The following is a 13,557-nucleotide window of genomic DNA, read 5'->3' on the forward strand; positions in this document are numbered from 1 at the left end:
GTTTCTCATCGTACAAGGTAGTATCTCCTTGCTTGGAGTGCAAAATGAGTCAACTAGGGGGGAAGTAGAGGTTCAACTCACGCTGAGATATGGAGCTAGCTGCAGCTCGGCTTACGAAGACCATCAAAAAAGAAAAAAGTAAAAAAAAAGGAACACCAAAAAATTATTGACACATAGAACGCACGTAGAAAAGAAACCATATACCCCAATGGAACAAAGAAACAAAACTACATACCAACAGAGTACTCTTCCCTATATATTAACCTAAACAGTGCCTCTTTAATCACTAAATCTTCATCACCAGAAGGTGATCTATTTATGTGTACATGTTTCTGAATCTGCGGGACTGCAGGCAGATCCATAAATACAAATAAATTATGAGGATTGGAAAGAGATATACATCACATGTACACGCAAACCAGTATGAAGCAAACTCGCCATTCAACTATAGCTAATATTATCATATATGATATGGAGTTTATTTCTGCCCTCTTATCATAGGTTGACCTGATGTACCTGGGTGGCTAGTCGATCCATTCCGCATCTTGTTCCCAGAAGTGAAGCTTTTTATGTCTATCAAATCATCAAATAGTTTGTCGGGCATATAGTATGGTTTAGCAGCGGTCATGGATTCTTTCTGCCTTAGGCTGCTGTTAACCTGAGATTCTGGAAGTGCAGTTGGAACATTATTCACTCTAGAACCAAATGAATTGTACCGGAGTATTGGTTGAGAAGAAGGGAGAGCCGGAGCTGCCATGGATTCTTTCTGCCTTTGGTTGCCATGAACCTGCGATTCTGGAATTGTAGTTGGAACATTATTCACTCTAGAACCGAATGAATTGTACCGCTGTATTGGTTGCGAAGCAGAGATCGGCCCGTATGCAGATGGTGAAGCAGAAGGCATAGCAGGAGAAGCAGGGAGTTGGTAAGCAGTTGATGGAAAAGAACCAAGTGTGGCATTTCCTGGGACACCCCATAGTGGGTATGGGTAGCTAGATTGGTACAATTGAGGTTGAGCTGGAGGTAGTGCAGGCTGAGCCCAGGGTGCAGGTTGAGCTGGAGCTAGTGCAGGTTGAGCCCAGGGTGCAGGTTGAGCTGGAGGTTGTGCAGGTTGAGCCCAGGGTGCAACATAACTGTTATAAGAAGCATATCCTGTGTTCGATGGGTAAGACTGGGAGTCAAGAGAATATCCTTGTGCACTGGAGGAAGGAGGAAGTGGAGATCCATTTTGGTGTTGTGCTGTCGGAAGTGCAACAGGAGTTTGGGGTGATGTAGGGTTTGTTGACAAAGTGATGCTCAAGAGGTCGATCATTTCTTGCTCTTTGCTGAGAGTCTTAACAGGAGTAGGGGGATCAACCGGAACCAGAGCATTGCTTGTGACAGAAGATGAAGCTTCTGAATTACTTGAACTTGCAGTTGTCAGATCGCTCTGGTTAGAAGAGCCCTCTTGCTCACCAGATTTACTAATCGATGTCCCAGCCATTGGCTTTACATGCAAATTCCTGCATGCATATATGGATGGTTAAAATTTCCAGAAACTGCAGAATGTAAAAGTACTAGGAAAGGATTTAAGACCTTCGTGCCAACTGAACAAAATCATCATCTTCATCCTCCTCGCCCTCAGACTGTTTATTTGCTGCAGGGTTGGGTTCCTTAGGTGTAAGTTGCATCACTTTATGCGCAGATGCTTCAGTTGGCAAAGGAGAACCAGATGCTATCGCATCATGTTTTGCTACCACACTTTGTAAGCGATCATTCAAAGCAAGACCTTGACCCAACAGCTCCTCGTCCCTGTGAATATAAGAAAAGGAAGAAGGAATACAATTACACCATACATTTCAAGTGCACGGTTAATGTTGAATTGCCATTTAGAGCAAATGAGACAAGGAGATAATTGATTTTTTGTGAAACAGAGGATTATCAGACTGCAAAACAATATGATATCCGGCTTCCAAGCTATGCATATATCACAGAAACATTGAAATTTCAAGATAAAACTAGCTTCCTGAAGCTTTGAGAATACTAGCAAATAACACTAATAGATTTAAGTTAATTACTTAGAAATTAACAGTATAATCAAGGAAGTTGACATGCTTCACTGGCCTTACATAGTGGAACTGACCAACTGCATAATTTTTCTCTGGTTGGAGCGGGACTGACTCACAAGGTCCACAATCAGTTCGTCTTTAACAGCCTGAAAATTGAGGTAGCAGAAAGTCAATGTAAACCCATAAAAGACGGCCATATGAAAGATTCGACTTTCTGCAATATAGGTAAGACTAGAGCCATTACTAGATAAGCTTGATACACATCGAGTTAGCTTAGATCATATCAAGGGGATATTGGGCTCAATAGGCTGAGTTTATTTATTTTATTTGCTTTTATAGTTTAGTTAGAGTCTTAATAGGTTAGAAATTTATTTAATTAGCTAAATTCAGCTCTGCGCAGTTTCAAAAAAAATATTTAGAAGATATTCTTTAGGTATCTAAATATTATGAAACCATATGGATATGATATGATCGGCAACCTTAGGATCTACAACTTTCGTATTTAACGTTTTTCAAGATTCGAAATCTAAATGTAGCAAAACGAAGGGTTAAGATAAAAAATACTAGTTTACTTAAATTTGTTTAGGATTCTTTTGATTTAATCTCTATAAATATGACCTTATGGCTTGTATCTTAAATATACAAAAATGAAAGATTAATTGGTTTTTATCTTTGCATCCCTAGTATCTTCTCACTTAACTTGGTCGCCAGTCTCAACCTCCCTCCTTTCTCTTTACTAACTAATGTCGTCTCTCCTATTAGAATAGTATTGTCTAGCTTCTAATTTCCCTCGTCCGCTGATCCCCTAGTCCCGTAGGGCAGACTTGCTTCTCCCTCTTCTTCTCTTTTGAACTATCAATCTACCTAATCACCACTATCATTGTCCACCATCGACATCATCTATATTGTCATCTACAAGTCGATCCACACTCGCCATCTACACCACTGTTAGTTGTCATCTAGATTACACCCTGATATTATCCAAATCTAAAAAGGGTTGGAATATCAAAAACCTTAATCTAGAAGTTCTGAAATCATTCCAACTGGTTCCGTAAATTTCTGGCATCTAGAGAATATTTGACGAATATTCTCCCTCAATTGTGCAGAACTGTCCGTAATTCGGATCGATCCCAAGTCGGTTCGAATCAAAGTCATGACTGTACTATTGTTATGCAGCACCGAAATGAAAAAAATTAAAGGTTAAAACTAAAGGAGAAAATGTAGTTCAACACCTACCTCACGGTTGTATGGATTCACAGCTTGCAACATATCATTAAGTAGATCCGCAATGTTCCATATGTTACCCAAATCTGACAAACTGACATAAAGCAACAGTGAATCTTAACCACCAATGGAGTAAAGAGATGATAAAGGATGTTTAACACAGGAAATAAACCACTAGGAAAACTCAAGCACTGAAATATGCTTTAAGACACAAAAAGAATATAATTGCCACCTCAAATTTCCCATCTCAGATTGCATTGCTTCATTGAGGGTTCCAGAAGCATTGCTGGATGTGACATAGAGAGATTGAGGCTGCCTTGATTGTGCTGGATGTGCAACAGGAGGCGTAAATATTGGAGGGGTATCTGCTGCACGCGGAGGGAATACTACACCAGATCTCTGCAGCACATATTTTATGAAATGCTTTACATGTCTTTCTTTCATTGCAAAGAAATGAATAGAACTTGAAAGATTAGTCAATATGAATGACAAGTCTTCAAAGCCCAGATGGAAAGGTCAGCATCCTTGTCAATATATGAAAAGATAAGGTTGCAAGTCAAGTAAGTATTTTCTAGCTCGAAGAGAGCATCCAATTGCTGATAATGATATTGAGGGCATCACTTACGTATGAAGGTAAATACTTGTCCCATGAGCCTTGAGCAGGCTCAGTTCATAGAAGTAGTCTCCCTATGGAGGCAATGCTGCTTATTTTTTGCCCTTCCTAGCATTGCAAGGAACCTTGTGCACTAGAATGCCTATTCAAATACTTATTGAAAAGACCAATGAACCTCAAATAAGTTTATGCTATATCATGAGTCAGCACTAAGATCACGCCATGTTTCTTGCTGGACAAGCATTCTGAAAAATGAGGGATATTTGCCAATAACGGTGTAAATTTATAAGGAAGGACTAGGATTGTTTGCGAAGTAATCTCTATGGAAGTTTTGGAGAACAAGAAGCTACATGTTTTAAATAGAAGTAAACAGAAGGTAATTAATGCTGATGGAAACGAATTGCATAAGAGAATGGCTAACTCCTCAGGACTTGAAGTTAAGTCCACTCTGGAGTCTCCTCAAGTGGTAAGTTGAAAAATGCACATAGCAATCTAGACTCCAGCAAGTAAGAAGAATTGAGGATGTTTAGAATAAATTCAATTTCCATCTCTAATCTATGATAAGGGTATCTAATAAATTGCACTTCAACATAAACTCGAAAGACAAAATTATTATCCATTATCAACCCCATAAAGCAAGAAGGCCACACAAGTTGGGTAAAGAATAGGCAACAGAAGTCATATATGCATTGTTTTGATAATTTTTAGTAAAATCTTAAAATTACATCTTTCCTGAAACTTTTTGAAATTCTAGTGTTAATTTACTAATTACTTTGAAAACTTAAGAGGCAACAAACCAACCATGTATAGTACATCTTTAAAATGCTCCCTCACGTGCAACTCCTATATATCACGCGTGAACAAATGATAGATATGAGAATGTGTAGCCCTTCATAGCATAAGATAATAGCTAATATAAAATAGAGATTAAATGGGGCTAGATGAGGTTTGAATTTATGACCTTTGGAAAAGCTGACGCTGCTACTATGTTAACTCATGGTTTTTCGATAAGCTTAAGCTACTAGAGAATAATGGTTCTATACCTTCATATTCCAACATAATACAAACATGTTGAATGGTCACTTACTTTTAATTCAACATATGCCCAGTAGAACTGTGGAAACTTTCCTCCAGGCCCACCAAATGCTTCTTGCCAAGAGTCCAAAAGAAACAAAACTTTATTTCTCACTTGCATATCAGTCTGTAAGATTATTCAAAGACAAGGTTACTGAATAGGCAAACACAATAGCAACATGTAAAAAAATCAAGGGAAAATTATAATAGTCAACCGTGGGTATATAATTGAAGAAAATTGCTTTCCACAATCCAAGATCAGTGAAGAAGACCATGAACGTAACATATCATACAGAATATAAATACATAGACATATTAAATAGTTTTCTATGTAAAGGGAATGCTAGCTATCAGATACCAACAGAAAGTAGGCCCTCAAATTGAGACAAACCTAGTGCATGTGACAGTCCATCTGGATCCTGCAGATTGCAGATCCATAGATCCATAAGAATGTTTGCAAATTCTGTCATCCATCTGATGTCTTCAATCAGTTAATTTAGTATAAAGCATCACAAAATAAGCTGGTGAAACGTATAATGACATCAATTAATCAATAGACTTAGAATCCCTGCCAGCAGTTCAATATGAAGGTCTCCAACCCAATTTATATATATAACACGGTCAAAGCCGACCCAAAGTTTGAAACTCAACCCAAGTTATCAAGCTTTGACATGACCAATGTGCTAAAAGAGCCTCTTCTGCCTATGTTATTTGTGGACAGGGTTAGGCTCAAACATGGCCCCAGCCAACCCAGGCAATTTGACACCATTAAAATATCAATTATTATAGAATGAACTCCACTTCTTCATAATCTACTCTATTCCCCAGTCATTCACTCAAGGACAAATGATTATGGGAGTTATAGAATCCCATAGAATCTAACAGAATTCCTAGAAATTTAAATGCTGCCACAACCCATTTTAACCCAATTATTTTGAGAAAGCTCGAGAAGGAAACATTTTTACACAACAAATCATATATTCCATCTATATTCAACAGCTAAAGAAATAATTAGCACATACATTGAACCAAAGAAAAATGTTATTGATTTATGAGAAAGGATGAACCTATAAAGCTCTTAATAACTAACTGTATTTTCCCTAACTTGCCTATGAATCTTATAAAAAAAGAATATGATGGTGAAGGAGACAGAAGAGGGGATAGGACCTCACCTTCTTCTTTACAATTTTAGTCATCTCTTGCAGAATATCACGTTCAACAACTTGAAAATGAACATTATTGCCGCAATTTTTAACCATTGTCTCCAACAGCTGCAAAGGTTCTTTCAGTTGTCAGAAGAAAAATATGGAATTGTATAATCCATTTTACCGCACCTAACCAACTGTTGTTCCTTAAAGCAGAAAAGGTTTGAAGATTATCCATGTTATCAATTCTAACTAAAATGAGTGATTTCTAAAATTTCAACAATACTCAATAAAAAAAAGTGCACAAGTTCATAAGTAATTTAAATAAAGCTAGTGCATACCGTCAAGGCAAGAAACTGAACCTTTGGATCTTTATTTTGTAAACGCTTCTTGACAGCTTTAACAACATCTTTCGCCTGCCTGATTCAGTTTAAGAAATGACAAAACATGAGTTCTAACAAGTAGTTCCAGACAATATCCCACAGAAATATTGACCTGGTTAAAACCAACTTCATCAGACGTTGCATATGATAGATTTGTTAATACAAGCTCCAATGTGCTGTTTTCAGAATAATCAATATTACGTCAGATGTTAACTGCTACTATTCTGTTCTGCCTCATATCTCTGTTCTTACAAATTCTGATGTGTATTTTCTAACAGAATTCACAAGGATATGAAAACAAAGATTTTCCAGGATAGATGCATACAAAAAAAAATGATCTATAATATTAAGCATAATGCATTTTTTTTAAGATAAACACTATATCTATTTACTACACACAATGCTTTGTTGCATCAACTTGACCCATAAAAAGGCAGACATCTTGAATAAGTTCCATAATTCCGACAGACACAAAAAAGTGTCCCTATAATCCTATGAGACAGATGGACAAAGCAAAAAAATGACACAACGAAAAAAGGAACAGCAGTAGAGGATAATAGAAACCTATTACTGCTCCCAAAATACTATTTTACAAGGTTTTTAATTGCAAAATGTGGATTATTACTACTTCAGAAGATTTATGCTAGTTGTTTCTAACAAAATAGAACCTTCATCAAAATAAAATATCACAAAAAAAAACCAGATAATTGATGACATATAAGCATCTTCGAGAGAGTCGATCATCATCATCATCAAAGACTCTTTCCAACATTATTGGTCGGCTAACACAACTAAATTTTCGTATACAAGAATAGATCAATCCTCTAAACATGAAAAAATTGTTTAAAAGGACAAAGACGATGGAGGCATAAAAAAATCAGCGTCCAACAAAAAAGTTACAATTTTTTTTCAAAAAACCGACCTACAAAAGGGTAAGCATCTCCATCAACATCAAAAGGAAATCCAAGAAACTACTTCACCTAACTAGGAGCCTTGCAAAACAGACACAGACATCATAAATTTGTAGCGTCGATCATACTTGTCTTTAAAACCCCATTTCTTACATAGAACACCTCTAAATTGCCAAAAAAGAAAAGGGAAAAAAAAAACCCGACCAACTCTATCATTATTCTACACCAAATAGTATCCAGTACCGATGAAAAAACCACTGAAAATTGCAACTTTCTCCTCTTAACCATACTCTCGACCAAATTTTATCAGAAAAAAAGATGGTCTAAAATCAAGTTAGAGCTCACCAGTGGTTCGAATTGACCATATCGCAGATATCCATGTTCATGGTCCAATCCGGCCCGATCAAGAGATGGCTCGTCGCCTTCTCGACGCGAACCGTTGCTGACGCCGACGACATCTCTCTCCTTCTTCCGCTAACCTCTCAACAACCACGGAGAGATCGATAAGGAAAGAGGTGAAGACAGAAAGAATTTGATAGCTAAATGGGGATGAAATTTCCACGGAATTAGGGTTTAGATATTTAATTCCAAGTTTCCAATTCGGCGACTTAGACTTTCGGAGGAGGAGAAAGACGAAATGAAGAACAGAGAAAACGCGGATAGTTAATAATAGGACGGAGGATAAAGCCGTCAGAGATCTTGGCGTCATATTTAGTCAACGGTTTCTGGCCGACGGGCGTTATAACGGCCGTAACGGTGCCGTATAAAGTCATGGCTCGTGATTGCTTTGTCTGTACTTTTCTGGGGAAGCGCATTTCCATGCGATAAGCTCATAGATTGGTTGCGGATCCTCTGCAAGTCCGGTTGCAGAAATCTCCAAGGTGAATAATGCTGCATAATTCTGGGGCTTTTGCAACTTAATAACATTTGATTTTTTTATTTAATATATAAAACTGAGTGTATCTAATTTTTTTTTTATAGTTGACGTATACTTTTTTATAATTAAATACACACTAGAGTTTATTATTACAAATCAAACAAATAATTATAATTAAATGGCAAAGCTCCAAATTATTATGTTAAGTTTAGCTTATAATAAGTCAACCATCTAGTTAATTAATTACCTTAGTTCAAAATAAGGATGCCATTTATAAATGTGATAAATTATATTCTTAAGGGGCATAATAAAAAAAAAGGAGCTAACACTTGAATTATAGTATTCAACGTGAGTATCATGACAGGATTGTTACAATTAATAATGTCCTAGCCCTGTAGAATGAAATAAACCAAAACAGTAGATCCTCTACTGCATCAGTTACAGATATTTCATGCATTCTGTTTAGCTAACTTGGTAGCCAATTATAGGCTGCCATGTACCCTAATGCAGTGGTACCATTATGTCAATACAATCTTTCTCTTTCCTTCCAAGACATCAACATAATCTTATAAAGCGACTATTAGGATTGGCATCTTTAATTTGAGCAAGCAAAGTCCTGGATTATATGGAACATTATTTTTGAACATAAGTAAATATTAGCCAACTTTCAAAGAGTCTTCTTTAGTGTTTGTGATAAAGTTGTTGAGTTGGTAGGTAACATAGGGATTTATTGATCTCAGATCAAAATGGAGACAAAAGAAGCTTAGAAAAAAAAAAAAATCCTAAAGTGACATTAGAGATGCAGACTTTACCAACATATGTACACCTAAATTGATGAGGTATCTTAAAAGGGTATACTTTCAAATAGTAAAGAGTTGTTCAAAAATATTATAATTTTCTTTTAAAAAAAATAAAGGGGCAGCAACAGTGCCAAAGTGGCTACGGATTTGCCAAAAGTGATAAAGTTGGGCAGAGCTCTGAATCATTTCCTAGAATCTCCTTCTCAATACTAATTATCCTGGTAGTCCAATTAGCTGCCATATTAATTTACCTGCAAGTAGAAGAACTTTAGCATTTACAAGAGAAAGCAAAAGGCAACAGAAAATATTATAATTGAAGGGAATGAATTCTCTTTCTTTGATGCTATCCGTTATCAGAAATAATCAGTACAACAAAGCATGAAAAGTCCAAGAAAAACGTAATTAGGCACTAACATCGTAAATAGCTTACCACTGCTATCTTTGCTTAATCCTTTTTCTCTTCTGTTGACATTTGATTTGACGTAGATTTCTTTTATTATTAATCCCTAACTTCACTCATCTTACACATCCTGCATACCTACTACAATATTTGTGGGCTAACCTTATCAGGCTTAAGATTTCTTGCAAGCTAAGCTAATACCACTCAGCAGCAGCAGGCAAGCACATCCAAATAGCCATGTACAAAACCAAAATTTACATCCAGATGGCTAAGCAGAATAACTGTTAGCTGTTTGTATACAACCATAAATGAGCTCTTCAGTAGTACAATTTGCCGTAATACACTGGGAGAATAAAAGTCCCCTGCTGTATATTGATCTCAAACCTTGCCTAACCAACAGCAAGTCATATGTTCTTTACACGTGTGATGCGGCTTCTAGTAAGATGAATCCATGCGATCAATTGCATCCAGGAGAGAGCTCACATCAGGAGTTACCACAACACGCTTTTCAATCTCTCCAAGGATGCAGCAATGCTTATCCTTAGTATTAATCGCTGCGACTTCCTGAGCACAGACACAATTTAGACCGGGAGAAACCTGCAAAATTTCAAAATTGTTATAAGTGTAATGCAGATAATGTACCTTATATAAATGAGCACGACATGCACATAGTAAGTGCATCAAACACTAAGCACTCACATCAAAGAGTGCATCTCCTAGCTTCATCTTTACTTTTCCACTCTTATACACCAGTATTTTCCCCATGAAGCCTCCAGGCAACTCTTCCAGTTTGCACCCCTTCTTTGAAGTGAGGCTTGTATTGTTACTATTAGTAGTTTCTTTGGTGTTTAGAGCTGCAGCAGGCTCCTTAGCAAATGGAAGACATGCAGGGAACTGAAAGAAAAGCATTTGTGGTTCTTCCCTCTTTTCCTATCATCATTGTTAAAGAAATCGATAAACTTCATGCGTGGAGATAAACAAATGAACACAAAAGAACGTACCATTAGTCCTAGTTCCACCCCGGTGTTTAATTCAGCCTCATCTAGAACCGAGCTGGTTGAAGCATCCCCAAATTCCATTTCATCAAGAATTTCTGGAAAAAGGCACAGAATGAGATAGTCGAGATGAAACATATTAAAGTAGCATGAGAGAGAGAAAAGACCTGGATTTCCAGAGTAGGGCCTCCTTAAAGGAAGCGTAACAGGATAATAGGAATGGGTATAGTCCTGCAACAGCAACCAGAGAATTTTAGATAGGTAAAAGATGTGGCACTGCATGAATCTACTGTTGTTGTGACTCACCCAAGGCTCTACATATTCTTTCTCTAATATTGAAGCTGATGTATCTGATTGAAAAGGAACACAAGGTAGTTAGAATGCCATGCAATGGCCAAAGATAGGAGAAAAGATGAAAGAAAACCCCCTCATAATGGTACCTTTATCATCACCTCTGGGGACAGGAAATGACCTTGCCATTAGAGAATTTACTTGCCCAAATGCAACTTGTGCTGGAGCAGCTGAAAATCAAAATAAGGATGAAGTGTCAAATGAAAGAACAGTAACAACCATCACCAGCTTTTCATCCCAACAATATAGATTTGGCTATATGAATCCTTTTTGGTCTGTTCATCTCCATATGAATCTAAAACTTCTCAAATGACTGTAGTTAGAATCTTAGGATAGTATCTATGATTACAGAAAACATTCAGAAAATCAACCATATATCATTTCTTTGCACATTTAACCATGTCAAAGACAAAAGGAAGTCACCAAAGGTCCAAAACCTTCGAGACCTTATGTCCCCTCTCATTTGAAAGAACTTTACAAGCATCAGATGGTACCTACATTGTCTGACTTACCACACTATGAGAAATCATCTGAATCACTTTAAGGTAATAGGTCACCAAAAGAGAGGTCACAGCAGTCCATTGTCTTTCCAGGCACACTTCTCAGATAGGTCCAGACAATGCAAAACATAATTCTCAATTATTGACAGTCACATCTAGGAAAGAAAACAACCACATTAATCCTCCACACCTTATGCAAATTGCTATCTAATCTAAGTCTGCTATTCATCAAACATGACCTAAAAGAAGACCAGTAAACAATTACATTCTCAAAAGAACAGTTCATAAAACAGATTAGCACATACTAATATATCATGTACAAATGACATTTCTTTTTCAAGTGGGTGTGAGTCAGAATTGGCATAGATTTTTCATCAATCAAAATGCATCAAAGTTTCAGCAAAATAAATGAAATCAATAGCGTTTCCATAGAAGTGCAAACTATGTTTCATTTAGGACATGTGGTTTGCTTCAATGACTCAAGTCACTCAACAAAGTTCAATCCACTGCATACAGATAAAATTTAGAAATATGTAAACGTAGTATCTAATATATAAATGTTTTTCATTACATTCCAAGCCTAATCTGCCTGCAGGATGATGCGCCAAAGGATTTACAATGTGCAGTCAGGTGTGCTTATTTGGGCACATATGCAGCTTCATGAGCTACATTTTGGAGGACTTCTTATTAATTTGATTAGGAACAGAACTAGAAAGATCAGTTCGCTAGTGACAAAATATGTATTTCTCTGTTATCATCAAATTGAACTCTGATAACATCGATCTGTTAGGTGTAGACATTAGAGCACAAAAGGGTGCTTCATTTCAACTTGCAATTAACATAAGAGGATCTAGGTGCACAAGAATGAATGCAGACGTAGGACAACTACATCACAGGGAAATACTAACTATATAATTAAACGAAACGCAAGTAATAGCTCAACAATTAAGTTGTACCTTTCCTTTCATTCTTAGGTGCTCTCTGCCGGAATCCCTCATTAGTCTGCCAAACAAATACTCAACTAAGGAAGTTCACTGTAGAGACAGTCATACAAAGGCAACCATAGAAAACAAAAATACCTTCGCAGTTTTAAGCTTCATCAAAAGTTCCTTATCAATGGTTTCGTCCTTGGTCTCCAATGGCTCGCTACAGGATTTCCACAATACCAATATTCACCAGAAAACCAAAATAATCCAAAAGAAAAGAAATATCAAAGTGCAATTGGCCACTTTACAGTACGTTTTGGGTACGTTGCTCTTTGTTAATTTGCGAGGCGGCACTTTTGGTGCAAATTTCAACTGCCATAGAAACAATCAATAGAAAAAAAAACGAAGTTTTTATGAGCTCACGCTTCAACACATAGAAAAAGAAATTAAGAGAGAGAGAGGGAGAGAGAGAGAGAGAGAGAAGAACGAACCTTCGGAGGAGGAGGAACAGAAGATCCACCCGGTTCCTTTTTCATTTTACTTTCCCTAAATAAAATTAACAAGAAATTTCCAATCCAACATCAACGGAAGGCTAACAAATTAACTTATCTTTTAAATGCAATGCTTTTTTAAAAAAAGAAGAAGAAGAAAAGCAACTCTTTATAGATAACATTACACGACAAACCACTATAAGTGTAGAATACCAGCTTCATTTTACATGCATAAAGAAAATTTATCACTAAAATTATATAGAAAATAAATCTTCCAAAAAGCATCCTTCTTTAACAATCTTATATTCAACTTTTTTCACCTAAGAAAATATTTCCTGGAACCTTCCTACAAACGAATCATTCAACCCAAGCAACGACCATTATTGAATCATAATACTTAAAAACCTTACAAACTAACAAAATCCCAACCCCCCGAAAAAAAAAAAGCAATCCACGGTGACATCAAAACCCACTCGAGATGAGCAAAAGTCACAAAGAGAAGCGTACCTTATTCGAAACAGAAAAGATCGACGCGGCGGGTGACGGTGACGGCTTGGAGACCGGCGGAGCGGGCAACGGCAGTGGGACGGGGACGGCGACGGCTTGGGAGTTGCGTTAGGGTAAAGAAATAGAATACAGAACGGGACGGTCCGGATCCGGGTTGGAGAACGAATAAGGAAGGTTAACTAATGAAACAGGTGCGGGTCCGGATCCGGATACGGGTTGAGTAAAATATAATCCGACCCGTTTTCATCTCTAGACAGATATATTGATATGAGACTTCGATTATACTCACCTCTACGATGTATTGATACGAGA

General features: G+C 37.1%; 2 protein-coding genes across 6 annotated transcripts; both read right to left on the reverse strand.

The window, feature by feature from the left end:
• Positions 1-185: 185 nt before the first annotated feature.
• On the reverse strand, positions 186-8,063 carry LOC140775863 (TOM1-like protein 6). 2 transcript variants are annotated; one of them, XM_073119332.1, is made up of 9 exons: positions 7,744-8,063; positions 6,446-6,524; positions 6,132-6,230; positions 4,973-5,086; positions 3,505-3,671; positions 3,285-3,366; positions 2,109-2,194; positions 1,576-1,791; positions 186-1,502 (listed from the first exon to the last, which is right to left on the reverse strand). In XM_073119332.1, exons 1-9 carry the CDS (start codon positions 7,854-7,856, stop codon positions 479-481), a joined length of 1,980 nt encoding a protein of 659 aa, XP_072975433.1. In that variant the 5' UTR covers positions 7,857-8,063; the 3' UTR covers positions 186-478. The 2 variants fall into 2 exon arrangements, with proteins under 2 accessions (XP_072975433.1, XP_072975435.1); XM_073119334.1 differs by lacking the exons at positions 6,132-6,230; positions 6,446-6,524; positions 7,744-8,063 and adding an exon at positions 5,351-5,373.
• A 1,043-nt stretch (positions 8,064-9,106) lies between these two features.
• LOC140776473 (uncharacterized) lies at positions 9,107-13,510 on the reverse strand. 4 transcript variants are annotated; one of them, XM_073120193.1, is made up of 12 exons: positions 13,246-13,403; positions 12,739-12,793; positions 12,561-12,619; positions 12,401-12,467; positions 12,278-12,323; positions 10,911-10,991; positions 10,777-10,820; positions 10,638-10,701; positions 10,477-10,568; positions 10,175-10,405; positions 9,506-10,072; positions 9,107-9,326 (listed from the first exon to the last, which is right to left on the reverse strand). In XM_073120193.1, the coding sequence occupies exons 2-11, from the start codon at positions 12,781-12,783 to the stop codon at positions 9,911-9,913; spliced, it is 891 nt and encodes a 296-aa protein (XP_072976294.1). In that variant the 5' UTR covers positions 12,784-12,793; positions 13,246-13,403; the 3' UTR covers positions 9,107-9,326; positions 9,506-9,910. The 4 variants fall into 4 exon arrangements, with proteins under 4 accessions (XP_072976294.1, XP_072976291.1, XP_072976292.1 ...); XM_073120190.1 differs by having other exon boundaries at positions 10,477-10,701; positions 13,246-13,425; XM_073120191.1 differs by lacking the exon at positions 9,107-9,326 and having other exon boundaries at positions 9,477-10,072; positions 10,477-10,701; positions 13,246-13,425.
• Positions 13,511-13,557: the final 47 nt, after the last annotated feature.

Source organism: Typha angustifolia, chromosome 14 (genome assembly GCF_048772165.1).
Source record: "Typha angustifolia cultivar Huaian chromosome 14, ASM4877216v1, whole genome shotgun sequence".
Taxonomy (NCBI): Eukaryota; Viridiplantae; Streptophyta; class Magnoliopsida; order Poales; family Typhaceae; genus Typha; species Typha angustifolia.

Excerpts from the sequence above, each read along its gene's own strand:
- LOC140776473 (XM_073120190.1), bottom strand. The coding sequence starts at position 12,783 with ATGAAAAAGGAACCGGGTGGATCTTCTGTTCCTCCTCCTCCGAAG. Across the intron at positions 12,324-12,400 it reads TGAAGCTTAAAACTGCGAAG|ACTAATGAGGGATTCCGGCA; the intron begins GTATTTTTGTTT and ends TTTGTTTGGCAG. Across the intron at positions 10,821-10,910 it reads CCCCAGAGGTGATGATAAAG|ATACATCAGCTTCAATATTA; the intron begins GTACCATTATGA and ends CTTTTCAATCAG.
- LOC140775863 (XM_073119332.1), bottom strand. The coding sequence starts at position 7,856 with ATGTCGTCGGCGTCAGCAACGGTTCGCGTCGAGAAGGCGACGAGCCAT. Across the intron at positions 6,525-7,743 it reads ATGGTCAATTCGAACCACTG|GCAGGCGAAAGATGTTGTTA; the intron begins GTGAGCTCTAAC and ends AAACTGAATCAG. Across the intron at positions 2,195-3,284 it reads TGAATCCATACAACCGTGAG|GCTGTTAAAGACGAACTGAT; the intron begins GTAGGTGTTGAA and ends CTCAATTTTCAG.